Source organism: Macaca thibetana, chromosome 20 (genome assembly GCF_024542745.1).
Source record: "Macaca thibetana thibetana isolate TM-01 chromosome 20, ASM2454274v1, whole genome shotgun sequence".
Lineage (NCBI taxonomy): Eukaryota > Metazoa > Chordata > Mammalia > Primates > Cercopithecidae > Macaca > Macaca thibetana.
In genome coordinates, this window is record NC_065597.1 from 15420902 (window position 1) to 15446934 (window position 26033).

The window sequence follows — 26033 nt, forward strand, 5'->3', positions numbered from 1 at the left end:
AATTCACATTTTTATTTATAGTTAACCACCAGAAGAACGTGGATTCAAATCCTGCAGTTGTCTGATTTGGGGTCTTAAATTCATCTGGCACTCCTCGTGGGACTCCAGTGGAATCTTTATAAATATGGGAGTCAACAGACCCATGAGGGGCCTCTCTTATTTTACAGTGTTTGGTTTCTATCTTTTCTGGTTGATGGAACGCCGGGGTGAAAGGGATGGCCAATGGAATTAGAGCACAAGTTCTGCTCCAGTTACTCGGCAGAGTGTCCAATAATGGTCCACCACAATACCACTGTACATCTGCTCAAGGATGACTAAGGGCAGACTGATGGGTAAGCTCTTGGAAGGACTTAAGCTCACTCCATCCCGTTAAGGCACCAAGGAGCACCAGTTTTTCTCCCTGTTGTGTGAGAGACGCAAAGTAAAGTTGGCATTGGGAGACGGAAGCTGATGGCCCTCAGGGGCTGACCCTCAGGGTGTTGAGCTTCAGGGAACAGCAGAGGAAGAGCTTGACATGATTTGTCGCCCCAGGTTATGTGGTCTTAGAAGAGAACTACCATACAGCTTATGCCTGGTCAGTTAGAAGACCATCTGAGTGGAAAAGGGACAATCTGGGCCTCTGGTCTACCGTTCGCACAACCATAACAATCGCATTTGTTTAAAGTGCAGATGGAATATTTAATCCATTTTAGCCAAGCATTTGCATCTTGATATCCTGTCTCTAGAGCTATAGTCTGCTTTAAATTTTTTACCTTTACAACCGTTACTTTGGTTGGGTTGTTTTGGAGATGGCAGGAGGACGCTGGGCATTGGGGAGGGCATTGGATTCCAGTTGTTTCCCGCACTCTGGATATAGATTTTTTTTATTATTATTGTTAACCAGTGGTTTAGCTAACCTTAGAGATTTTTATGGGATTTTGTTTTGTAACATTTGCTCCTAATCCATACCGTTTGAATATAAAGGGTTCTTGGGCCATTGTTTGGGGATTATCTATAATTAGCAATGAGGGGTTACACTGCAGTGCCTTACAATTTGGTGGGGTGGGACCATGAATTAGTTGGAGTTTCTGTTTTAGTCCCCATAACTTATTTGAAAAAGGGGGCCTGGCTGTCCACCCTCCATACTGAGTGGTTTACACAACATCTGCCCAGTCACCACAGGGACTTTTTAAGGCTCTTATGCTTGGTTGACTCTTTATGGTATGGACATAGGTATTTATCTACATGAGACAGCTTCCTTTGAGCTTGCTTGTCTCCACACGGGATGACTGAACAAGCATCAGACTGAAGGGTTAAAGGATGGTTAGCCCAAGTTACATTGATGACAAGATGACCTTCTGTTGAAAAGAGAAAATAAACAAGTGATTATTAAGCCCTTTTTAGAGTTAATTTGGTTGGGGTGACCCCTGGAGTGATGGTTTATGATTCTGGAGGTGGCAGTGCCTTTTTGACTTGGGTGTGATGAGTTCATCCTCTTTCTGCTGTTCAGACTGCAGTCTTAGTATTTAGGAGTACCAGGTAGGGTCCTTCCCAAGCTGGTTTGAGTTTCCCTTCCTTCCAGCCTTTTAAGAGGATGTGATCTCCAGGCTGACCCTGATGTGCTGGAAACTCCAGGGGTGGCACCTGTGCTAGGAGACCTTTAGTCTTAAGGGAAGAGAAAGTAGAGTATAGACCAAGTATATAATTTTTGAGGAACTGATCTTTTATTTTGAATGTAGGAATGTCAGCAGTGGAGTATAAATAGGGCAATCCATAGAGCTTCTCATAAGGGGAAAGGCCAATATCTCTCCGAGGAGGAGTTCGGATTCTTAACGAGGCAATAGGAAGAGGTTTAGTCCATGACAATTGAGTGTCTAGAACTAATTTAGTTAAATGACTTTTTAGAGTCTGATTCATCCTTTCCACTCTTCCTGAGGACGAGGGATCCCAAGGGATATGGTATTTCCATTTTATGTCTAGTACCTGGGCTAACTTTTTAATGACATGTGCAGTGAAATGGGTTCCATTATCTGAATCAGTGTTTTCTATTAGTCCAAATCTGGGTACAGTGTTTTCAATTAATGCCTTACTGGTGGTTGCATTTGAGGGTGGGATAGTCTTTACCCAGTGGGTAAAGTGGTCTATTATTACTAATGAGTATTTTAAATGGACCAATTGGGGGCATTTTAGTATAATTAATTGAACACTTTGAAATGCTCTTAGACCTGGATCTCTTTCTCCAAGGGGTCGTTTTCTTAGAATCTGCTTATTGGTCTTTTTACATATTAAGCAACTGTCTGTAACTTGTTTGGCTAGAGTGTAAATTCTTACACATCCATAGACCCTGAGAACTGCATCGCACATGGCTTGGGGTCCCCAGTGTGTCCTCAGATGTAGTTGAGACTAGATCTCCCACCTAAGGGGCTTGGATAACATTTCTTTTTGGTCTGGTAACAGCCGTTTTCCTTCTGGTCTTCTCCAGCTCCTATCTTTATTAATTTTTCTTTTTCAATGGAAGAGAAAATGGGGATTGCAGTAGGGGAAGGAAAACAAGGAGTTAAGTGAAACATAGGCATTTTGGAGGAAACAGCAGCTTGTTTGGCTATCTGATCTGTTAGGTTATTTCCTCGACTTTCAAAAGAAAGGTTTTTCTGGTGTCCGGGGACATGGACAGTAGCTATTTCTTCTGGAAACTGAAGGTTATCCAGTACTTGGATGATTAACTCCTTATGAACAAGGTCATGGCCTTTACAATTAGTGAGGCCTCATTCAGTCCAAATTTTTCCAAATGTATGAGCCACTCCAAAGGCATACTTAGAATCAGTATAGATGGTTCCTTCCTGGTTTTGCAAGTACTTTAAGGCTTGGCTGAGTGCAAACAGTTCACAAGTTTGGGCAGACCAATTATTAGGCAATTTTCTTGACTCTATTCTTACACATAGAGAGGTTCTCCATTGATTACTGAATACCCATTATGTCTTTTTCCCTCAATCACCTGGGAGGAACCATCTATAAATAAGTGACATCCTGTTTTGAAAGGGGTCTTTCCTAGATCTGGCCTGACTTTTGATTGGTAGTCAGTTAAATCTAGACATAGGTGTTCTCTTTTTAGGTTTGGGTTTTCCGTCAAGAAACCTGTTGGGTTGAGTGAATTATCAGTAGTTGAGGTTAAATCATCTTTTTTTAGTAGAATGGCCACATATTTTAAGACTCTGGAGTCAGTTAGCCACCTTCCTGCTTTTTTATTTAAAATAGGTCTAATTTGGTGGGGTGTGCTTATTGTTCATCTCTCCCCAAAGGTTAATTTTCTACTCTCTTCAACTAATACTGCTGTAGCTGCAACAGATTTGATGCACTGAGGCCATCCACAGGTCACTGGGTCCAACATTTTTGACAGGAAGGCCATGGGCTGCCAGCAGCCTCTGTGCTCTTGGGTAAGCATCCCTAAAGCTACCCCATTATTCACGCTGACAAACAGGTGAAATGGTTTTTCTAGGGAAAGTAAGGCTAGGGCAGGGATAGTTATAAGCCTTTCTTTTAGCTCTTTGACCTGATTGACCTCTTTAGAAGTCCACAGGAGATGGTCAGGTTTTCCCTGGGCAAGTTTTTGGTATAAAAGTTTACTGTTTTGTGCATATGAGTTAATCCATAAGTGTCAGTATCCAACTAGCCCTAAAAATTTCCTGAGTTCCTCTTTAGTCTGAGGCAAGGGTAAGGACACAATTCCTTCAACCCGTTCAGGCCCTATCCTTCACTTGCCTGCACTTACTAAGTGGTCTAAATATTTAACTTCAGGCTCCATATACTGAAGCTTTCCCTTTGAGACCCGTAACCCCTCAAACTGCAGATGGTTAAAAATACATGTAGAGAAGCCAGCTACTTTCTCTATATCCTCACCAGATATGAGAATATCATCGACATATTGAAGCAGGCATAATTGTTTTGGAACAGAAACTTTTTCTAGTACTTGTTCTAAAATTTGACCAAAAAGGTTGGGTGAATCCATGAACCCTTGAGGCAAGACTGTCCATTGATACCATTGTTTTCACCCTGATGGGATCTTCCCACTCAAAAGCAAATATGTCTCGACTATCTTCAGCCAAGGGACATGCCCAAAAGGCATCCTTTAAATCTATTGCAGTAAACCATTAATGATTATATGGAATTTTGCTGAGAATGGTGTAAGGATTGGGACAACGGGATGAGTGGTCTGGACTATTTGATTAATGGCCCTGAGATCTTGCACCAGCCGGTATGACCCATCTGATTTCTTGGCAGGCAGTATCAGGGTGTTATAAGGAGACACACAGGGTTCAAGAAACCCATCATTAATGAGACTTTCAGTTATAGGTTTTAGCCCTAGCATGCCCTCTAAGGGAATGGGGAATTGCTTCCTCCTCACTACTTCCTGGGAGCTGGAGGGAGGCGGTTTAGCTTGATGTGGATTGGGAGAATTGGAAGCTTTCGTTGGTTTTCTTCCCTTGACCAGGCATCAGGATGAATGTATTTCTCATCTGCAGTGGTGAGTAAGTTTAATGAGGTAAGGAATCCCTTTGGGCTAACTTGTAGGCTTGTGCCTAACTTTAACATTAAGTCTCTTCCTAACAAACTAGTTCCCGCTTCAGGTATTAACAAGAATTGAACCTGGGTTGTTCAGTCTTGGTACTTGACTTCTGTATTTTCTAAGATTCTCGCCTTAAATCCTTCCCCTTTTATCCCAGAGACTGTAAGTTCTTCTGAAGAGCAGGCGGTATTAGATGAGGGGAAACAAACAGAGGAACGGGCCGCCCTGAATTGACCAAAAATGTGATAAGCTCATGTATAGGTCCCGCCTCCAAATGTATCAAGGGCTCCTGGTAGGACTCAGGATAAAATAGACAGAGCCCCTGACTTCCCTATTCCTCTTCAGAGGTCATGAGTGGAAGGGCTTCTCTCTCCTTTTCTTATTCGGGATATTCTCTTTTGAAGTGGCCCATCCTTCCACATTTGTAACACCTATCTTGTCCTTCCCCTCTCTCGGTTTTGGGATTTTTTTGGTGTTGCTTTTCTATGCTCTTTAGGGGGCCTGGGAAATGTAGACTTGGGTCCTCTACCTGAAGGTTTGGATTCTCTAAACTGGGTTTCGGAGGCTTAGGACCTTTTACAGTTTCTGGCTCCCTGGAAGCCTCATTTAGTAGTATATGGGTTTGGAGCCACCTGCTGGAAAGTAGATAACATCAGTTTTGCCTTCTATTTTTGTTTTTCCCTGTCCCTCCTCACGTACACCTTTTGAGCTTCTCTGAGAAGTTCGCTTAGAGGTTGGTTTTCCCAGTCCTCCAATTTTTATAACTTTTTTGAAATGTCTGGCCAGCTTTTAGTGACAAAATAGATCTTTAACATCTTTTGCCCAAGGGGATCTTCTAAATTCAGACCTGTATATTGCTTCATTTGTTCCTTTAGTCTGTGTAGGAATCTTTTAGGCCCCTTATCTTTCTCCCGTTGTATATCAAATGCTTTAGAGAGCTTTTGAGTTCAGGGTATGAATTCCCTGATTCCTTTTATTATTATTTTCCTTAGGTCCTGCATGTTTTCTCGGTGGGCTGCATTGTTATTGTCCCACCAGGAGTCTTGGGCAGGAAATTTTGGGTCCGCAGTAGGAAGGTTTTGACCGGGAGGGTGTTCACATTCCCAAATTGCCACAGCAGCCCTACAGATCATGCTTCTTTCCTCCCCTGAAAAGAGGATGCCTAGGATAGACATTTGCTCGACCCAGGTGTTTAACTGCGGTCCTATGAATTGATCAACTTGATCTGCCACATCATAGGGGTCATTGAGCAGTGGCTTAAGTTCTTTCTTCAGACCTCAGACTTCTGAACTAGTCAAGGGAGCATTTACAAAACCAGTGACTTCCCCTCCTTGTGGTACCCCTTTTAAAGGGAGGAAAGTTACAGCTGACTCCTTAGATGTGGAAAGAAAAGGGAAGTTCTGAGTGTTCTTTTTACACTGCTTTATTTCATGTTGGAGCCTTTTTAAGGAAGGATATTTACGTTGGCAGTGAACAGGCTTTTGGGACGACTGCCCCTGAGAGTCAGGGTTGTAAGCCAGGGGAACATCATGAGTTGGGGAAGAATCTGGGACGGGATCTGGGGCAGTGGCAGCTGCCTGAGGAGTGGGGGTGGTTAGGATTAGGGGCAGTAAGTGGAAGAAGACAGTCTAAGGGATCCCATGTGCTGACTTTAGGTGTGGGAGTCGGCTTGTCTGACTTCTCAATTTGAGATGCCGTATTGGGTTCCTCCCTAGTTGTCTTTAAGGGAAAGAGGAAGACAGGTCCCTGCCTCCAACAATGAGCATAGTCTACTGGACTTTTATCATTAACATATCGGATTAGGAGTTGACACATTACATCCTCATTTGACCCATACGTTGGCCAGAAGATTGAGGGTTTGAGGATGGAACCTTGGGTCCAAATGAAGCAGCAATATTTTATCATTTGCTGCTGCTTCTTAGGCTTAGTCCTCTCATTATCTTTCCAATATTTTAACATGAAACCTAGGGGACTATCAGGGGGTATATCCTTGTTACTATTTTTATCCTTCTTACTCTCCGTCTTTCTTGGGGTATTTCCTATATTGGGTCTTAGCTAGGCTCAATCCCTCATATTAGGGATTTCTTGCCTACTAGAGGCTTGCTGTGGCTCAGTCCCTCATATTAGGGATTTTTTTTTTTTCTATCTGGAGCTTTCTGTGGCTCAATCCCTCGTATTAGGGATTTCTTGCCTGTCTTTTAGCCCCACCTCGTGGAGGCTCTTCACACTCTTCTCTTTTCACTTCATCCACTCTGCCCGCTTTCCTCCTGGGAATTTCAAGGCCCGCTTAGCACTGGCAGGACTATAACCCCAACGTCAGGATCCTTCCGAGAAGGCTAAGCCATATGAGGCAACCGCGGATCCGAAGATTGGATTCATTCACTCCGCAGAGCAGTAGCGCTTGTTACCATTCACGGACTTTCAACCACCAGAATGTAATGACCACCAAGGAAGTACTTTGTCACTCTTGCGACATTTGTTAGCTTGGTCTGCGCACAGAGTTACCTGGTCGCCATGGTGTTGCAAGCCTTTTTCTCCCCACATTGTTGAGAGTCAGGTTATTCATCACACAGGGTGGGTCTCAATTCCTTACTCGTGAGGCCACTGCAACAAGGCAGCAGGACATGTCTCCTCAGGAAAGGTGATCAAAGACCCTTTCCCAGAGGAGAATGTTTTCACCATATGGACCACCAAATTTGTTGGAAACAAATGCTCAGTGCTGCCAAGAAGAACTAGCACTGAGACAAAGGACAAAAGGTCTCTCAGCAAGGCAAATTTACTTTTGCAGAAGAGTTCCTGATGAGTCCAGTTGCCACAAGAGCACCCCGAACAAAGGAAAGCAGAGGTCTTTATCTCTAATGCAGCTTGTCCCTGCTACTGTGTCCTGCCTCCATTGACTGGAGTTGTACCGCACGATCTAAGCTGAACCCGGTTGGCTAACTTGAAAAGTGCGGGAATGCGGTTACACTGTTGGGAAGGCAGGAAGATCAGTTTTGGTGGGAGAAGCCGTTCCCATGAGAGGGGTAATTCACAGAGTGGGTAGCAGATGTGGAATGTGGGCTATCTAGATAAGGATTGGCAGGAAGGTTGTTTACCAGGGCAGGGGGAACAGAGAGTAAGGAAGTCTGGCCCTGAAAGCAGGGAACAAAGGACAAGGAAACTTAAGCAGGCTAAACTTTTGAACAAGAATTTCTTACTGTACTTAACAATAATTTTAAACACTTATGTGGTTATTTCTAGTATTTTATGATAATTCACCTTTAGGAAATGGTATCTCAAACCCCAAAATGCCAGAAGGTTACCTGGAAGAGAATTGGTGTCTGAAAGCAGGACTGTAGCCGTGGGCATTGACGCACAGGCGCCGTCTGCCATTTCACCTCTTACTAACAGATGCCAACTGTTCAGGCACTATTTGCTTCTATTAAAATAGTGTCTAGGCAGGGCGCGGTGGCTCACGCCTGTAATCGCAGTACTTTGGAAGCCCAAGACAGGCGGATCATGAGATCAAGAGATTGAGATCATCTTGGCCAGCATGGTGGAACCTCATCTCTACTAAAAATACAAAAATTAGCTGGGCATGGCCGGGCACTGTGGCTCACGCCTGTAATCCCAGCACTTTGCGAGGCTGAGGCGGGCAGATCACAAGCTCAGGAGATTGAGACCATCCTGGTTAACACAGTGAAACCCCATCTCTACTAAAAATACAAAAACTTAGCCGGGAGTGATGGTGGGCACCTGTAGTCCCAGCTACTTGGGAGGCTGAGGCAGGAGAACGGGGTAAACCCGGGAGGCGGAGCGTGCAGTGAGCTGAGATCACGCCACTGCACTCCAGCCTGGGTGATGCAGTGAGACTCCGTCTCAAAAAATAAATGAATAAATAAATAAAATAAAAATTAGCTGGGCATGGTGGCACACGCCTGTAGTCCTAGCTACTCGGGAGGCTGAAGCAGGAGAATTGCTTGAACCAGGGAGGTGGAGGTTGCAATGAGCTGAGATCGCGCCACTGCACTCCATCCGGGTAACAGAGCGAGAATCCTTCTTTAAAAAAAAAAGTTTCTAGTCTTATTATTTCAACATTTCAAAAAGTCTTTGTATTGTTTAAGATCTAAGTGTCTTAATTAGATGTATCCCAGGTACTAGCGTATATCCCAGGTACTAGTCAATTAATTGTGTCATTCAAATGTGTTGCTACTAGTGTTTCTTATTATACATTTTTAAAGAGGAAAATGTCTGCTAATAAATATATTCAGAATGCCAGGAAGCCTACCACAGGAGCTGATGACATCCCCTACAAAGACAAAAATGTAACCTCAAGGAAAAAGACACTCCTGAGAGTAAATCTCATCTCCTGGGAAAGACAGCACTGTCTTCTATGGATGCAGAAAAGGAGAAGATTTAACACACTAAGCCCTTTAGTTCACTATAATTTAGCCCATTTCCCCTGTTTCTTTGTTCTATTTCTGCTTCTCTACCGATGTACGCAAAGAAGACTGAAATAAAGAACCAGAGGAAAGCTTTGCAGGAGAGAACGCTGTGGACCCACCTCATCTTGGTTGGTCTTGCCTCTGGAAGAGCAGTGCTGTGGGCATCTCCTGGTCTTTTTATGCTGCCACCAGCTCACCTCTCCCCCTTCTCCATTTCGTAATTCCTGTGTCTACATAACTTTGGCCCTGACAAGGTCACTATCTTTTCCAGTAACAAAACCACAAACATTACCCCTATTAAGAGTTGAGCTCTTGATTCACACTTGATTTTCCTGTGGTGTTCTTTTTTTTTTTTTTTTTTTTTTTTTTTTTTTCTTTTTTTTTTTTTTTTTTTTTTTGAGACACAGTTTCACTCTTGTTGCCCAGGCTGGAGTACAACAGCATGCTCTCAGCTCACCACAACTTCCACCTCTGAGGTTCAAGCAATTCTCCTGCCTCAGCCTCCCGAGTAGCTTGGATTACAGGCATATGCCACCATGTCTGGCTAATTTTTTAGTAAAGACGAGGTTTCTCCATGTTGCTCTGACTGGTCTCAAACTCCCAACCTGAAGTGATCCACCCGCCTCAGCCTACCAAAGTGTTGGGATTACAGGCGTGAGATACCGAGCCCAGAACCCTCCTGAGGGCTTTTGATCATCTTTCTCTCAAGTCCTGATTTGTATTTTTGATCCTATCTTAGTTGCTTTCCATTCCACAAGTATTTATTAAGTGCCTGCTGTATGCCGTATCCTATGCTCACAGCTACATAAGTACAGATGGCTCCTTAGAGGAGGCAGTGTCTGCGTGTTGAAGGAGAGTAGGAGGTGTTTATACAGCAAGGGGAAGGGAATTTCAGCAGAGGGGCCCCAAGAAAATAAAACCCAGGGGCTGGCGACGGCCAGATGTGTCAGAGAACAACATGGAGTTTGGTGTTGCAGAAGCCCACAGGCTGAGGCCAGGAGGTGGTGCTGGGGAGGAAGGCAGAGAAGATGAGCGATCAAGAGAATGCCACAGCGTTTCTCTTACTGTTATTTTACCAGAGCCACTTACTTAATACGATCAGACAATTCTTTAAGAAAACTGGGGAATAGGTTGTTCTTCCAAGAAACTTGGTGCTGAAGAGAACTACAAGAGGAAAAGGTGTAAGTGACTGTGTTCTGAGAGGCTTTTTTTAAAGAGGTATATTATTTTCCAGTTTGTGGCTATTATGTCTTTCACAGGTTCTAGAATATAGGTGTGTGTCTTATTGGCCTACTAGCGCTAACCTGTTGAAGTTTATTGATGAATCTGCAGGGTGCCTGTGAGGAGAGCTTCAGAGAGATGGCCAGACCCTGGTGAAAGAGAGTGACATCAGTGTCGTTTTACACCCTGCAAAGGAGGGGCCGTGTTTTGGCATAAGAAGAAGGCACAGTGGTGATTGGTCAGGGTATTGAAGGCTTATAGCAAGAGAAAATTCATTAGAACAGCTTCTGTTTATCAGAGTTCCAGAACCTTTCTTCTGGGAGACCCTTGATAGCGTGACCTGCCATCAGGAGAGGAGGCTCAGCCAGCTTGCATTTGATTCCTGGCGAAGGGTGGGTTTGTTCCAAGTAGGAAAAGCAGCTTGTACTGAGGCAGGGACTCTACCTCCCACTCTTTACAGAGTCCCGGAAGGTTATTGCTGATAGGGACATTACTCTGGCTCAAGTCCTTCATGGAAGAGACCAGGAACTGATGGCCAGGAAGCCTAAATTACTTAGCAAATGTATGGACCAATCTGTGATTTGCACTCAGCAAGTCCAGAGATCCTGCCTTTACATCATTGTCTTTTGTTTTCCAGAGTGCTGGTAGGTTAGATCCCAAACTCTGAAGTACTGTCTGTGTCAAAACACTTTCTCCCCATCCCACTTTGAACTAGCCTCTTCCTCAGCAGGCCACGCCTTTTCTCCTAATTCACTTTGAAGAGGCAACAGCATGCAGTGAAAAGAGCTCTGAGTTTGTATCAAACAGGGCTGGGTTCAAAGTTCTGCTTCATTGTTTCATGGCTATGTAATCTTAAGCAACTCACTTACCATCTCTGAGTCTCTGTTTCCTTCTCTGTAACACAAGGACAACAGTTGCCTTTCTGGGGCCTAGCATTCAATAGGCACTCAGTCAGTGAGCATGATTCCCTAAGGTGGAAGAGTTTGTATCACCTTGGGGATTTCCAGTGGGTTTGGGGTGTTCTCTTCCATAATCCCAGTAGACTCTATACCTTCTGGCTACCCTGGACCATAAAGGAGCAAATAAAAAAGACTCAAGATTGTCAAAAGAAAGCTCTTTATTGATTGACTCAGCAACGCAGGGCTGGCACCCATCAGCTCCAAACCACATCTTATCCCGTCCATTCCCGTCCACTTTGCCCTCTTCCAAGCTGGAATCTTGCTTTCAGGCAAGGGCCTCTGGCCAGCTTTGCATTAGTTCTCGGCTATGGTTTTCTGAACCCAGTCCTGGATGGAAGTCGCCTTCACATACACACCATACTCAGCCACACCACAGCTCTTATCAAAGCTTAGGATCCCAGCCGCATACCAGGTGTTCTTCTCCAGGTCATGAACGGCAAAGGCACTGCCCGCATCGCCATAGCAGGTGTCTTCCTGGTACTTAGACATGCCGGCACAGAAGGTGTGTTCATTCAGTATGGGCTGCACCCCTACAGGGCTCTTTGGTGTCTTCTTTTCGGGGACTGTGCTGCCTTCATAGTGCTTTATGCAATTGTATTGGTCAGCCACAGGCAGCATGACATACTTCAGATGGTCAGTAAATTTAAAATTGGCATTTCGCCCCCAGCCAGACACGTAACCCACACGCCCTACTTCTGCATAATCCTTTGAAGGTAGGCAGATGGGCATCACTCTCTCATTAACAGGCACCTTCTGTTTGAGTTTGATGAGCCCAATATCTACCTGGGAGTAGTTAGGGTGTAGAACCACCTTCTCAATCTCTACAAGCTGCTTTTTCCCCACATAGAGTGTTAAAGTAGGGGCAATGTCTTTCGCTGTTGCATTTTCTGAATGGTTCAGGAAGAGATTTTTAGCCGTGGTCAGCAGCCATTGTTCATTGATCAGCGTGGCCCCTGTGGTGAGATTATGGCGGGAAACCATCTTAGCCTGCCAGGGAAAGCTGCCTTTGGCATCCAGGTGTCCACCCAGGATCCGCTGCACTGCGTCTGCCGGATTCTTGGGCTTCCCACACACTGTCAAGGAGAGCAAGACACTCGTGAGTGGAAATGTGCAAGAGCCTTTCCATCTGAGAAAGAGGGGTAAAAGCATGGGCGGCTGTCACTGCTGCGTAAACTAGAAAGAATTAAATGCTTTGCCCTTACCGCCTGCTCATCTCATTCCCAATAGTTGCAGTTTTAAAATAATTCTGTTTTTCTAATTGTTTACATTACAAAAAGCTCTATTTCCCACTTTTCTAACAAAGGAAATGGGAAATACTGAGATTTTTGAGCCCTGGCTGGTGAACTGTATTATATTTAAACAATTATCCCAACAAAGGAATTTCCACAATTCCCTGAAATTCATTGAAAGGGCTAGGAGCTACAATAATTCATTCTCTCTGAAGAAAGAGGAATCTAGAGCATCATTGACTGGAGCTCAGATTTTGTAGATAGTGCAGTTATTATGAGGCAGGTTGGCAGTTCCACACCAGTAAGAGCCGAAGAGACTGGGCCTTTGCCTCTGGTTCCGAGAAGGAAAGGAGAGAACAACAGCTCCTGCTAATAACGAGAAGCAGCAGTCCCAGCCCACGTCCAGCCTCCTTCTAGGCTTCCATGGATTAAGATTGTATGTTATCCCTTGACTTGTTCTCCCTGGAGCTTGCTTCTCTTTAGACCCAGGGCTCTCTAGCAGGTTCTCTGTATGCACAGGCTCTCCTGATCTGTGGGCAGTGTAGACAGTGGATTCAGCCAGTGCCCTTCAGGCCCCAATGATCAAGACCCTTAGACCCTTAGTGACCCTTAGGGAGTTACCACCTAACTGCTTAAGTCTCTCCCTGGCCAGCTGCGGTTCTCCCACATCCCTCCTCCTGGCTCTTGTGTGCTCAGAGGAAGCCGCACTGGAAGGCTGTGCCTCTAGGACGTTCCCACCCAGAAGTCTGACTGCACTGGTAAGTGCTCAGCACCCACCTGCTTCACATTCAGGAAGTTTATCTCCAACAGCCTTATTTGTCCACTGCTTCTCATTGTTTAAGGTGTACACTCCTGAAACAAAAGGCAAGAAATGAGCCAAAGGCAAAGTCAAGTCTGCACCCAGAGCAGAGTGAGAAGGCATTTAAAGAGAAGAATTAAAAGGAAGAGGAAAAGGGGACAAATAGGAAGGGGAAAAGGAGAGAGAACATGAGGAGGAGGGAAAAAGTGCTGTGCTGGAAACTTAAGTGCGTGGACTCCATTACGCCCAGCAGAACACACTGTGGTCATGTTGGTCACAGCCAGGCAGCACACGGAGGGCTCGGGGTTCAAATCCTGACTGCGTCTTACAGGCTGCCTGAATTTGGGCAAGAGACTCAACCTGTCTGTGCCTCCGTTTCCTTATCAGCAAAGTGAGAACAATAACCTCTATTCAGAGGGATACTGTGAGGACTAAGTGAGTAAATAAATATGAAGCACTTAGAGCAGTGCCAGGACAGCAGGACTCACTAGGTGGGGGTGACCTATTGTCATCAGTGTTCCTCCTTTTCCCACATCTCCCGCTGGAGATGGAAATCTGACTCTGAGATAGGTAGGCTGCATGGCATGGCCTCCCCTTAACAAAACAGAAAACTTGAGGCTGACAAAAGTTCGTCTGCCCAAAGGGCCACAGCTACTGGCAACAAAAGGCTTATTAGAATCTAAATCTCCTGGCTCCAAGGAGAGCAATGAACTTTCTGGCGAATCACCCCAGCACCGCCCATAGGGCATAGAGACAGTTGTCCACGTCTTACCATCTCCTTCTGTGCGCAGCCTGTAGTAGTTCTTACACTGGTAGCGAACCGAGTGCTCCACGTAGCCATTTGCGATCATGGGAGGCTTTGGGCAGCCGTCATCTGCAAAGAGAGAGAAGCAAGAGAGTTTACTATTTGGAAATTGTTCCCAGTGAACCATGAAAAGTCAGATGAGTGGAAGCTGCTCTGCACATCAATCTCCTTCCACCCTGAATAGAAGCCAACGGAAGCACAAGCTCCCCTCATTTCTGGCAGGAACCCCAATGTTCTTCACGGTCCTGAAAGCCCAGAGGTCAAGATAAGAAGGGGCAGCTGGGTGTTCTCAGAGAGAGAGCGCAGACCCGAGAGGGTCAGAGGGGGATGCGGCGGCGCCCGGGATGCACGCTCCTACCCAACCAAAGACTGACCTGCGATATCCGTGACATCGTTGCCTGAGTCCACTGCAAAAAGCTGTCCCCAGAGCAGGAGGGCAACAACAGCTCCCAGAGCACTGCAGAGAGAAGACAGGAAGGAGTGGAAAGCTGGTCTCCTTGCTTCACAGCACATGCATGCATCCACACACACATGTGTGTACCCACACACACGCACACATGCCTACACACACACTCCTCCCACTTAGCAGCCAGAAAGAAAATCAATATATGGATGTGTTAGGACCAAGAAGTTACCCCCACCCCCGCAGACACATGCTTTAGCAGCTTCTGAGCGTGCCAAGCTTCCAGCAAGCTCTGTCCTGCTGGGAATTCTGCAGAAGCTTCAGAGAGGGATAGGAAGGCACGTGGGTGTGGGGCGAGTAGGGGCTCAGTTTCTGGCTGCATTCAGGAAAGTACATTGGCAGTAATAGAGGAGCCCTCCAGGAAAGAGAAACCTCCCTCAGGCACACCAAAGATACTGGTAATAAAATGTAGATAACTCAGAGATGGGAACTTAGGACTTTTTATGCTATTCCTCTACTTCTTGATATTTTCCATAATAAAAGTTTCCTTAAATACACAATTTTTTTTTTTTTTTTTTGAGATGGAGTCTTGCTCTGTCACCCAGGCTGGAGTGCAGTGGCATGATCTTGTCTCACTGCAAGCTCCGCCTCCCGAGTTCACACCATTCTCCTGCCTCAGCCTCCTGGGTAGCTGGGACTACAGGCACCTGCCACCATGCCCGGCTAATTTTTTGTAATTTTAGTACAGATGCGGTTTCACTGTGTTAGCCAGGAGGGTCTGATCTCCTGACCTTGTGAGTCACTGCGCCCGGCCTCCTTAAATATATACTTTTAAACATATGGTTATTTCTAGTATTTTATGATAGTTCATCTTTAGGAAATGGTATCTCAAACCCCAAAATGCCAGAAGGTTACCTGGAAGAGAACTGGTGTCCAAAAGCAGGACTGTGGCCATGGGCATTGACGCACAGGTGCCATCTGCCAGTTCACCATCTCGCTAACAGATGCTGACCATTCAGGCACTAATGCTTCTATTAAAATAGTTTCTAGGCCGGATGTGGTGGCTCATGCCTGTAATCCCAAAACCTTGGGAGGCCGAGGCAGCCAGATCACGAGATCAAGAAATCGAGATCATCCTGGCCAACATGGTGAAACCCCATCTCTACTAAAAATACAAAAATTAGGTGGACATAGTGGCGCACACCTGTAGTCCTAGCTACTCGGGAGGCTGAGGCAGGAGAATCACTTGAACACAGGAGGCAGAGGTTGCAGTGAGCCGAGATCGCACCACTGCACTCCAGCCTGGTGACAGAGCGAGAATCCTTAAAAAAAAAAAAAAAAATCTAGTCTTATTATTTCAACATTTCAAAAAGTCTTTATTTTTATAAGATCTAAGTGCCTTAATTAGTTGTATCCCAGGTACTAGTGTATATCCCAGGTACTAGTCAATTAATGTGTCATTCAAATATGTTACAATTAGTCTTTCTTATTATACATTTTTAAAGAGGAAAATATCTGCTAATTAATATACTCAGAATGCCAGGAAGCCTACCACAGGAGCTGATGACATCCCGTACAAAGACAAAAATGTAACCTCAAGGAAAAAGACACTCCTGAGAGTAAATCTCATCTCCTGGGAAAGACAGCACTGTCTTCTAGGGATGCAGAAAAGGAGAAGATTTAACACACTAAGCCCTTTAATTCACTATAATTTAGCCCATTTGTCCGTTTCTTTGTTCTATTTCTGCATCTCTACCAATGTACGCAAAGAAGACTGAAATAAAGAACCAGAGGAAAGGCAGGAGGGAAAGCTGTGGACCCACCTCATCTTGGTTGGTCTTGCCTCTGGAAGAGCAGTGCTGTGGGGCATCTGCTGGTCTTTTTATGCTGCCACCAGCTCACCTCTCCCCCTTCTCCATTTCGTAATTCCTGTATCTACATAACTTTGGCCCTGGTAAGGTCACTATCTTTTCCAGTAACAAAACCACAAACAATACCCCTGTTAAGAGCTGAGCTCTTGCTTCACACTTGATTTTCCTGTGGTGTTCTATTACAAACCCCAAAGAAACCTGGCACCTCTGTGACCCACGAACCTGCCAAAGTATTTCCCGAAATCAGCAACTGAGCACGACAGGGCAGCAGCAGGAGCCATCAGTCTCTTTATCTTGGAGGATTTTCACGCTGTAGAAGGCCTTACTTTGAGTTGTTTTAAACCCATTGTAGACATTTCTGCAACCTAGCTTAGATGGGGCTCTAAAGAAAGAATTCCCTTTTCACAGTAATTTTCTCCACCTTGTGTGTGGACATCTCCCTACTGCTTAAAAGCTCTCCAGCCTGAAATCAGTAAATGTGTTTATTGTGTCTTCCCTGATTGTTCTTTGCAAGAAATCACACAACTAGTTAAAGCTATAGTGTAGACCGACACAGACCATACTCAATGGCAGTGGTTCTTACGGTTTTACAGTCTGTTGATTAGCCTAAATAGGCAGATGAGAAAAGTCAGTATGTCTAAGTCAAATGTCTGCACCTGTGTGTATCCCAAGTACCAGTCAATTGAAATTTAGTAGCAACTCGATAAAAGGTTGATTTATTCGTTAAAAAGGGTTAGTGGTTCTTAAATTAGAGTGTACAAAAGAATTACTTTTGGATAATCATGGTGACACTGATGTAGTAGCAAAGTAACTAGAAACAAGACAAATGCCCATCAACAGGAGGGAAGGGTCAATACTGCGTTGTATGTGGATATAATGGAATATCATACAGCATAAAATGAATAAACTCTGCAAGAACATGGATAATCTTGTAAACATAATTTTTGAAAGAAAAGTGCAAGTTTCAGAAGATTACCTTCAGTATGATAGCAGTCTTCTAGACATCAAAACCAAGTAAAACTTGGCAATGGATTCTTAGATATGACACCAAAATCACAAGCAATCAAAGAAAAATTAGATAAATTGGGCTTCATTGGAATGAATGTTTGTGCATCAAAAGACATATTAAGAAAATGAAGACAGGTCAGGCGCAGTGGTTCACGCCTGTAATCCCAGCACTTTGGGAGGCTGAGGTGGGCGGATCACGAGGTCAGGAGTTTGAGACCAGTCTGACCAACATGATGAAACCCCATCTCTACTAAAAATACAAAAATTAGCTGGGCATGGTGGCGCATGCCTGCCTGTAATCCCAGCTACTCAGGAGGCTGAGGCAGGAGAATTGCTTGAACCCAGGAGGCAGAGGTTGCAGTGAGCCTAGATCGCACCACTGCACCCCAGCCTGGGTGACAGAGCAAGACTCTGTCTCAAAAAAAAAAAAAAAAAAAAAAAAAAAAATGAAGACAATCTACAGAATGGGAGAAAATATTTTCAAATTATATATCTGATAAAGGGTTATTATCCAGAGTGTTTCCTACTACAACAACAAAAGGACAAACAATTAAAGCATAGGGAAAGAATTTGAATAGACATTTCTCCAAAAAATATACATAAAGTGCCAAAAAGCACATAAAAAGATACTCAAGACTCAAGGCGGTGATTCACACCTATAATCCCAGCACCTTGGGAGACCGAGGCGGGTGGATCACCTGAGACCAGGAGTTCGAGACCAGTCTGATCAATATAAATACGGTGAAACCCCATCTCTACTAAAAATACAAAAATTAGCCAGGAGTGGTGGCATCCACTTGTAGTCCCGGCTACTACTTGGGAGGCTGAGACAGGAGAATTGCTTGAACCTGGGAGGCAGAGGTTGCAGTGAGCCGAGATTGCACCACTGCACTCCAGCCTGGGCAACAGAGCGAGACTCCATCTCAAAAAAAAAAAAAAAAAAAAAAAGTCACTCAACACCATTGGAAAATGTCAATACGGAAATTTGCAAATCAAAACCACAATGAAACACCACTTCACAACCTACTAGGATGGCTACAAATCGTGTGTGTGTGTGTGTGTGTGTGTGTGTGTGTGTGTGTGTGTGTGAAATGTTGGCAAGGATGTGGAAGAGTTAGAACCCTGGTACATTACCTTACTAGTAAGAATGTAAAATGGTGCAGCTACTGTAGAAAACAGTTTTGTGGTTCCTCAAAAACTAAGCATAGAATTGCTATCTGACCCAGCAATTCCACTTCAAGGTATAAACCCGAAGAATTAAAAGCAGAGACTCGGAGACTTGTACACCAATGTTCATAACAGCATTTTCACAAAAGGTAGAAGCAATCCAAGCATCCATCCACAGATAAATGGATAAACCGTATTATATGCATACAATGGAATATTATTCACGTATAAAAAGAAATGAAATTGATACATGCTACAACATGAATAAACCTTGAAAACATACTAAGAGAAAGAAGCCAGACACAAAGGGACAAATATTACTTGATTCCACTTATAATAAGGTATCTAGAATAGGCAAATGCATAGAAACAAAAGTAGATTCGACTTTACTTGGGGCTGGGAGAAGCAAGAAATGGGAAGTGATTGCTTAATGGGTACAGAGTTCCTGTTTGGGGTGATGAAAAAACTTTGGAAACTGATAGTGGTGATGGTTGCAGAACATTGCTAGTATAATAAATGCTGCCGAATTGTACACTTCAAAATGGTTAAAATCAGAAATTTTGTGTTATAAATATTTTAGCACAAAAAACTCAAGAAGTAAATAAGTAAATAAACTTATCTTTATTGGAGTAAAAGAAAGAAAGAAAGAAACAAGCAAGACTCAGCACTATGTTGCTCAGGCGTAGATATCAAAAGAGTCAAAACTGTGTTTTTAAATTTCTTGTTGGAATGGAAAACCCAAAATATAAAATGTTACATCTCATGGGGAGGTAAGAGGAAAGTATAAGAGAAAGACACTTAGGTAAATATAAATAAATTGTTAATGACCCAGCTTTTGGGCTGGGTAGTAGGTTCATTAACGTACATTATATTATTGTGCTTTATTTTTAATAAAACACATATATGCCCACACATATATGTCCCATATAATATTTTATAAGTATTAAATAAAATATTTTAAAATATGAAGGAGGGAGGGACTCATCCTAAGGACATAGTGAGAGGCCCCTTTTCCATGAATTGGATCCAGTAGGTCTGCATGGGGATGTGAGAATCTACATTTCAAGCGTCCATAACTTCCCACCCTTGCAGGTGCGAGGCAATAGACTGCAACTCTTCAGTCATAAGCAGGAGCTCATTTCTCCACCCCTGGAATCTGGGGTTGGCTCTGTGACTATGTTGAAATAGTAGCAGACGTAACAAGGATAGTCTTGAAATGTGCTTGTGAATTGGGGTTTGCCTGCTTTTACAACACCTGGAATCTGGGAGCTGCCCTGTGAATGAGCCCAAGTTATTCCTCCATTGCTGGAGAATGAAATGTCCCCATAGAGCAGAACCCAGGCATCCCACCTGACAGCCAGCCAGCCCCAGATTCCCAGAAGCCTTCCACAGGTGCATGAGTGAGCTCCTGCCAAGATCAGCTGAAACTGGTCCTGACCAAAACCACCTCCAGCTAAGCCCACATTGCTGACCCACAGAATCATAAGCTAAATAAAAGATGACTCTTCTAAGCTACAAAGCTTGGGGAAGACTCATTAGGTAGCAAATGTTAACCAGTAGAACCGGTGTATGGAATGATGGAAATAGCTGCTCTGACTGAATCTAGGGTGAAGATATTAGAATTCTGCTCCCTAGGTCCCTGGGTTCCTGCTGTCCTCTGTCACAGCTTGTCTTTACCTGTGCTTTGCCACCCAGTTTTTCCTTCAATGGCCAGAAGGAGGGAGCTACACCCTACGTTTTCCAAAGAGAACCTGCGCTGTAGACTGTAAAGGATTCCACTAAAACTGGAACACTTCTGTCCTATGGCATCCTCATGCCCTCCTCCCCCTCCCAGCTCATCCAGTCCATCATTCCTCCCCACAGAAACTGTCAAACCTCAGCCTTTCACAGTCCTCTATCTAGAGTCTTGCAAATGTCACAGCCCCAGGCTTCTTTTTTCTTTTCTGTCCAGTTGCTGCTACTTTTCCACAGAGGGAAGAGATGGCCTCTATCTCTGCAGCTCTGTGGGTCCCCAGGGAAGTGGGGAGAACGCCGGTCCTATGAAATGGAGGGAGAGACTTCCTCCTCGGACTGGTGCCCTCCTAGGGTGTCTAAAATGAACCATTTCTCACCACTGCTGTAGAACAATTGTTTACTCACTAGGTGCATGAAAATTCACATTCTTCCTCTGAACATACCCTGAACTCTATTACTCTGACCCCTTGTCTTGGGCAACAGGGGAGCATTCACACACAGCCTTCCTGCCCTGGGCGTCTTTCATTAACTTGAGAAACAGAATCCAGCCCCAAGGCTTCTCTCTTTCATTGGACAAGTCAAGATGAGAGATAGCAAGTCAGAAGACTCCACCAAGGAAAGCAGGAATGTATTTTGTTGGGAGAATAGAAAGAGCAGGAAAGCATGAAATATTAATAGGCCAGGACAGCAGTTGACAGAGGAGCTTGAAGGAGAGAGTTTTGATTTTAGAAGGAAAAAATGATTTTTAAAAGTTCACTCTGCCAGCCAGGCACAGTGGTTCATGCCTATAATCCCAGTGCTTTGGGAGGCCAAGGCAGGTCGATTGCTCGAGCCCAGGAGTTGGAGACCACATGGAATAAAATGGACAACATGGTAAAACTCCGTCTCTACAGAAAATACAAAAAATTATCCAAGCACAGTGGCACACACCTGTAGTCCCAGCTACTCTGGAGGCTGAGGGGGGAGGATTGCTTGCGCCTGGGAATTGACTGGAGGCTGATGGGGGAGGATTGCTTGCGCCTGGGAATTGACTGGAGGCTAGGGAGGGGAGAATTGCTTGCACCTGGGAATTGACTGGAGGCTGGGGGGGAGGATTGCTTGCGCCTGGGAATTGACTGGAGGCTGATGGGGGAGGATTGCTTGCGCCTGGGAATTGACTGGAGGCTGGGGGGGAGGATTGCTTGCACCTGGGAATTGACTGGAGGCTGAGGGGGGAGGATTGCTTGTGCCTGGGAATTGACTGGAGGCTGGGGGGGAGGATTGCTTGTGCCTGGGAATTGACTGGAGGCTGAGGGGGGAGGATTGCTTGTGCCTGGGAATTGACTGGAGGCTGGGGGGGAGGATTGCTTGCACCTGGGAATTGACTGGAGGCTGAGAGGGGAGGATTGCTTGCGTCTGGGAATTGAGGCTGTAGTGAGCTATGATCGTGCCACTGCACTTTAGCCTGGGCGACAGTGAGACTCGGTGTCAAAAAAACAAAAAGTTCACTCTGCCATTACAAAAGTCTTGAAATTTTGTAAACTACCAAAAAATTTTAAAAAATTTTAAAAATGTCTCCGATAATTTCACCACCTCAAGACAACCCATAGCCACTATTAACACTTTAGTGTTACTTCCCTCCACATTTTCTCTGTGCATACTTTTACATAATTTTGATCACTCTTTTGATAGAATTTTTTGGTCTACCCTTTTCACCTGTTAGAAATGCAAAATGCTTGTTCCCCGGTGCCATAAAGAAATAGGACTTGAACATAAATTTAATTCTCTCAGCAAGGCAGTTTTTACTTTCTGCAGAAAGGGTGCCCATTGCACATGGAACAAAGGCAAGGAGGTAAAAAACATTTATATGTGACCCATCCGAACCCTGCTGCTGTGTCCTGATTCCGTTGGCTGGTACTGGACCTCACAGTCTAGGCAGCACCCGGTCGGCTAAAGGTTTAAAACTTTTTCTAAAGAGGTAATGGCAGAGGAAAACAAAGGAAAAGAGGAGGTTGCTTATGAAAAGACTTAGAAAAGTAATAACATTCTCAAATAAGGAAGGGGCGTAGGCTGCGAGCTGAGACATGCCTGTGACCATCTTGGTTAAAGTACAAGGACATAGAATGTATTTATTTTCTTATATTTAACAGCTACATAGGATAGGGCTTAACAAAGAGTTATTAGCACAAAGCAAGGAGGCTTGAAGGAAGTTAGTTTTTAAAAGAAACTATTATTTCTAACACTTGTGATTTATTCTTTAACAAGAAGGGAAATTTTGAAGAGAAACTTTCTACTTTCTACATCACCCAATGTTGTAGGCATTTTCCATGTTGCAGCAAACTCTTTAAAACATTTTAGGCTGGGTGCAGTGGCTCACGCCTGTAATCCCAGCACTTTGGGAGGCCGGGGCGGGCAGATCACAAGGTCAGGAGTTTGAGACCAGGCTAACCAACATGGTGAAACCACATCTCTACTAAAAATACAAAAATTAGCCAGGTGTGATGGTGTGCGCCTGTAATCCCAGCTACTCAGGAGGCTGAGGCAGGAGAATCGCTTGAACCTGGGGGACGGAGGTTGCAGTGAGCCAAGATCACGTCACTGCACTCCAGCCTGGGTGACAGAGTGAGACTCTGTCTCAAAAAAAAAAATCTTAAATGCTGTATTACACTCCTAACTTAAGGAGGTATCACATGTACTTTAATTTTGCTGTTATTAATAGCTTACATACACACAGGGAAGTGAGGTAGGGAGACCACACTCATTTTACTCCATATGGATGTACAGTTGATCCAGCATCATTTACTAAAAATACCAAATCTTAAGTGTCCATCTCAATGAATCTATATCGTACGAAATATTTCTAGCACCACAGAAAACTACTTTGGGTTCCTCTCAGCCCGCACCCTTCCCCTACCAAAGTAACCACTGTCCTGACATCTGTCATGATGGAATACTTTTGCCTGGTCCTGAACTTCATATAAATAGAATCAAATAGTAGGCATTCTTGGTTCCTGGCTTGTTTTTTGCAACATAATGTCTGTGAGAATCATCCATGTTGATTCCTTTTGTGGTTGAACCACATTGGTTCCTTTTTTATTGCTGAGAAGTGTTCCATTGTGTGACTAAAGCACAATTGATTTATCCATTCTCCTGTAGATGGATATATGGATTAATTCCGTCTGGGGACTATTGTAAACCAAGCTGCTATGAACATTCTTGCATATATCGTTTGATGGTTACCTGCACTCATTTCTCTTGGATATGTACCTGGTTGTGTCATAGGATAGGCGTATGTCTAGCTTTAATAGATTCTGCCAGTTTTCCAATAAACTCTCCTATCTGCAGTATATCAAAGTTCCAGTTGCTCTGCATCCTTGCCAATACTTTTTAAGTTTTGCCATTCTGCATGTGTGTAGTAAAATATAATAATGGAGGCTGGGCGCGGTGGCTCAGCCTGTAATCCTGGCACTTTGGGAGGGCAAGGCAGGTGGATCACCTGAGGTCAGGAGTTCAAGACCAGCCTGGTCAACATGGCGAAACCCCGTCTCTACTAAAAATACACAAATTAGCCGGGTTTGGTGGCACGGGGCTGTAGTCCCAGTTACTCAGGAGACTAAGGCAAGGGAATCACTTGAACCTAGGGGGTGGAGGTTGCAGTGAGCCAAAATCGCACCACTGTACTCCAGCCTGGGTGAAAGAACAAAACTCCATCTCAAAATATAAATAAAATAAATAAATAAGATTAATAATAATAATAATGGCTTTAATTTTGCATTTCCCCAATATCAAATGATGTAGAGCACGTTTTAGATTTGTGTTGGACCACATAGATATCGTCTTTACAGTATGTCTTCTCCTTGTAGATTTGTTGTCTTTTTCTAAAATATTCTGAATGCTAGTCTTTTTTTGGATAAATGTATTGTAAACATGTTCTCCCATTCCATGGTTTGTCTTTTAATTATCTTAATCTCGTGTTTTGATGAACAGAAGTACAGAAGTTCTTAATCTTAAATAAGTCCTAATTTGTCTGTTTTTTAAATTTCATAGTTAGTGATTTCTGTGTTTTGATTAAGAAATGTTTGCACGGTTGTGACAATATTCTCCTATATGTTTTTCTAAAAGTGTATTGTTTTGCCTTTCAAGTCTAGGTTTGTGATCCATTTGGAATTAATGTTGGTATATGATATGAGAGAAAAGTTCATTTTTTCCATATAGACATGCAGTCGATCCAATATTATTTGCTAAAATGACCGTCCTTTGTCCCTGAATTGCAGTGGTATCTTTATTATAAATCAGGTGATTATGTATGTGTTAGCCTCCTCCTGAATCCTCTATTCTTTTCCACTAGTCTATGTGTCTAATCTGGAGCCATTGTGATACTGTCTTAATGTGTGAAAGGGAGCCGGGCGCAGTGGCTCACGCCTGTAATCCCAGCACTTTGGGAGGCCGAGGCAGGTGTATCACGAGGTCAGGAGATTGAGACCATTCTGGCCAACATGATGAAACCCCGTCTGTACTGAAGTATAAAAACCTAGCCGGGCATGGTGGCGGGCACCTGTAGTCCTGGCTACTCGGAGGCTGAGGCAGGGGAATCGCTTGAATCCGGGAGGCAGAGGTTGCAGTGAGCTGAGATCATGCCACGGCACTCCAGCCTGGGTGACAGAACAAGACTCTGTCTCAAAAAAAAATAAAATTAAATTAATAATAATAATAATAATAATAATGTGCTAAAGGAAACTATCTTAAAGCCCCAGAATCACTAAGCTAAAGGGAAAAGTGAAGCAGAGAACTGCGTAGGGCAAAGCTGCCCCCCATTCTATTCAAGGCCACCCCTCTGCTCACTGAGATAAATGCATATCCTTTTGCCTCTTTTGGAGAGGCTCATCAGAACCTCAAAAGAATGCAACCATTTGTCTCTTATCTACCTACGACCTGGTAGCGCCCCCCGTCCAGCTTTGAGAGTTGTCCCGCCTCTGCGGACAGAACCAAAGTTCATCTGACATATGTTGATGGATGTCTCAGGTCTCCCTAAAATGTATAAAACCAAAGTGTGCTCTGGCCGCCTTGGACACATAGCAGGACCTCCTGAGGTTGTGTTGGGTGTGTGTCCTCAACCCTGGCAAAATAAGCTTTCTACATTAACTGAGACCTGTCTCCAATTTTGGGGGTTCACAAATGGGAACCTTCTTTTGAGACAGGATATTCACAGTCCCCCAGGCAGGAGTGCAGAGGCACGATCTCCAGCCTCAGCCTCCTGGACTCCAACAGTCCTCCCACCTCAGCCTCACGGGTAACAGACTACAGGGATGCGCGACCACGCACAGCCAATTTGTTGTTGTAGCTGTAGAGATGTAGTTTTGCCACGTTGCCCAGGCTGGACTTGAACTCTTGGGCTCAAGTGATCCACACAGCTCAGCTTCCTAAAGTGCTGGCATTACAGGCAAGAGCCTCCACACCTGGCCAAGAATGGGAACTTTATACTAAATCTTGCTCTCTGGTGTTATAAGTGTTCCAACTTTATTTTCTTTCAGAGTTTGTCTTGATTATTCTAGGTCTTTTCCATTTTATGTAAATTTTAAAATCGACTTTCCAATTCTCACAAAACGTCCTGCTGGGATTTTTATTGGGATTACATTGAATCTCCAGATCACTTTGGGGAGAGTTGACATCTTGACTCTGTTGAGTCTTTCGAGTAATGCACATAGCATGTCTCTTCATTTATTTAGGCTGTCTTTAATTTTAATGCCTTGTTCATATTGATACAGACCTCTGGCACCTCTTTCATTAGATTTATTCTTAAGCATTTGATGTTTATGTTACTGTAAATGATACTTTATTTAATTGATTTAAATAGTGTGGGAATAAATACCTCAGTAGCCATGAAATGAGAA

The 26033-nt window shown here is 44.1% G+C and overlaps 2 protein-coding genes across 6 annotated transcripts in view; one reads left to right on the forward strand and one right to left on the reverse strand.

Annotated features, from left to right (window-relative positions):
- Positions 1-26033, forward strand: part of TXNL4B (thioredoxin like 4B) — a 67015-nt gene that overhangs the window by 23058 nt on the left and 17924 nt on the right. The window lies entirely within an intron of this gene.
- Positions 11288-16361, reverse strand: HP (haptoglobin). Its single transcript, XM_050772782.1, has 5 exons — positions 16207-16361; positions 14355-14437; positions 13948-14049; positions 13154-13228; positions 11288-12220 (listed from the first exon to the last, which is right to left on the reverse strand). The coding sequence occupies exons 1-5, from the start codon at positions 16251-16253 to the stop codon at positions 11442-11444; spliced, it is 1086 nt and encodes a 361-aa protein (XP_050628739.1). The 5' UTR covers positions 16254-16361; the 3' UTR covers positions 11288-11441.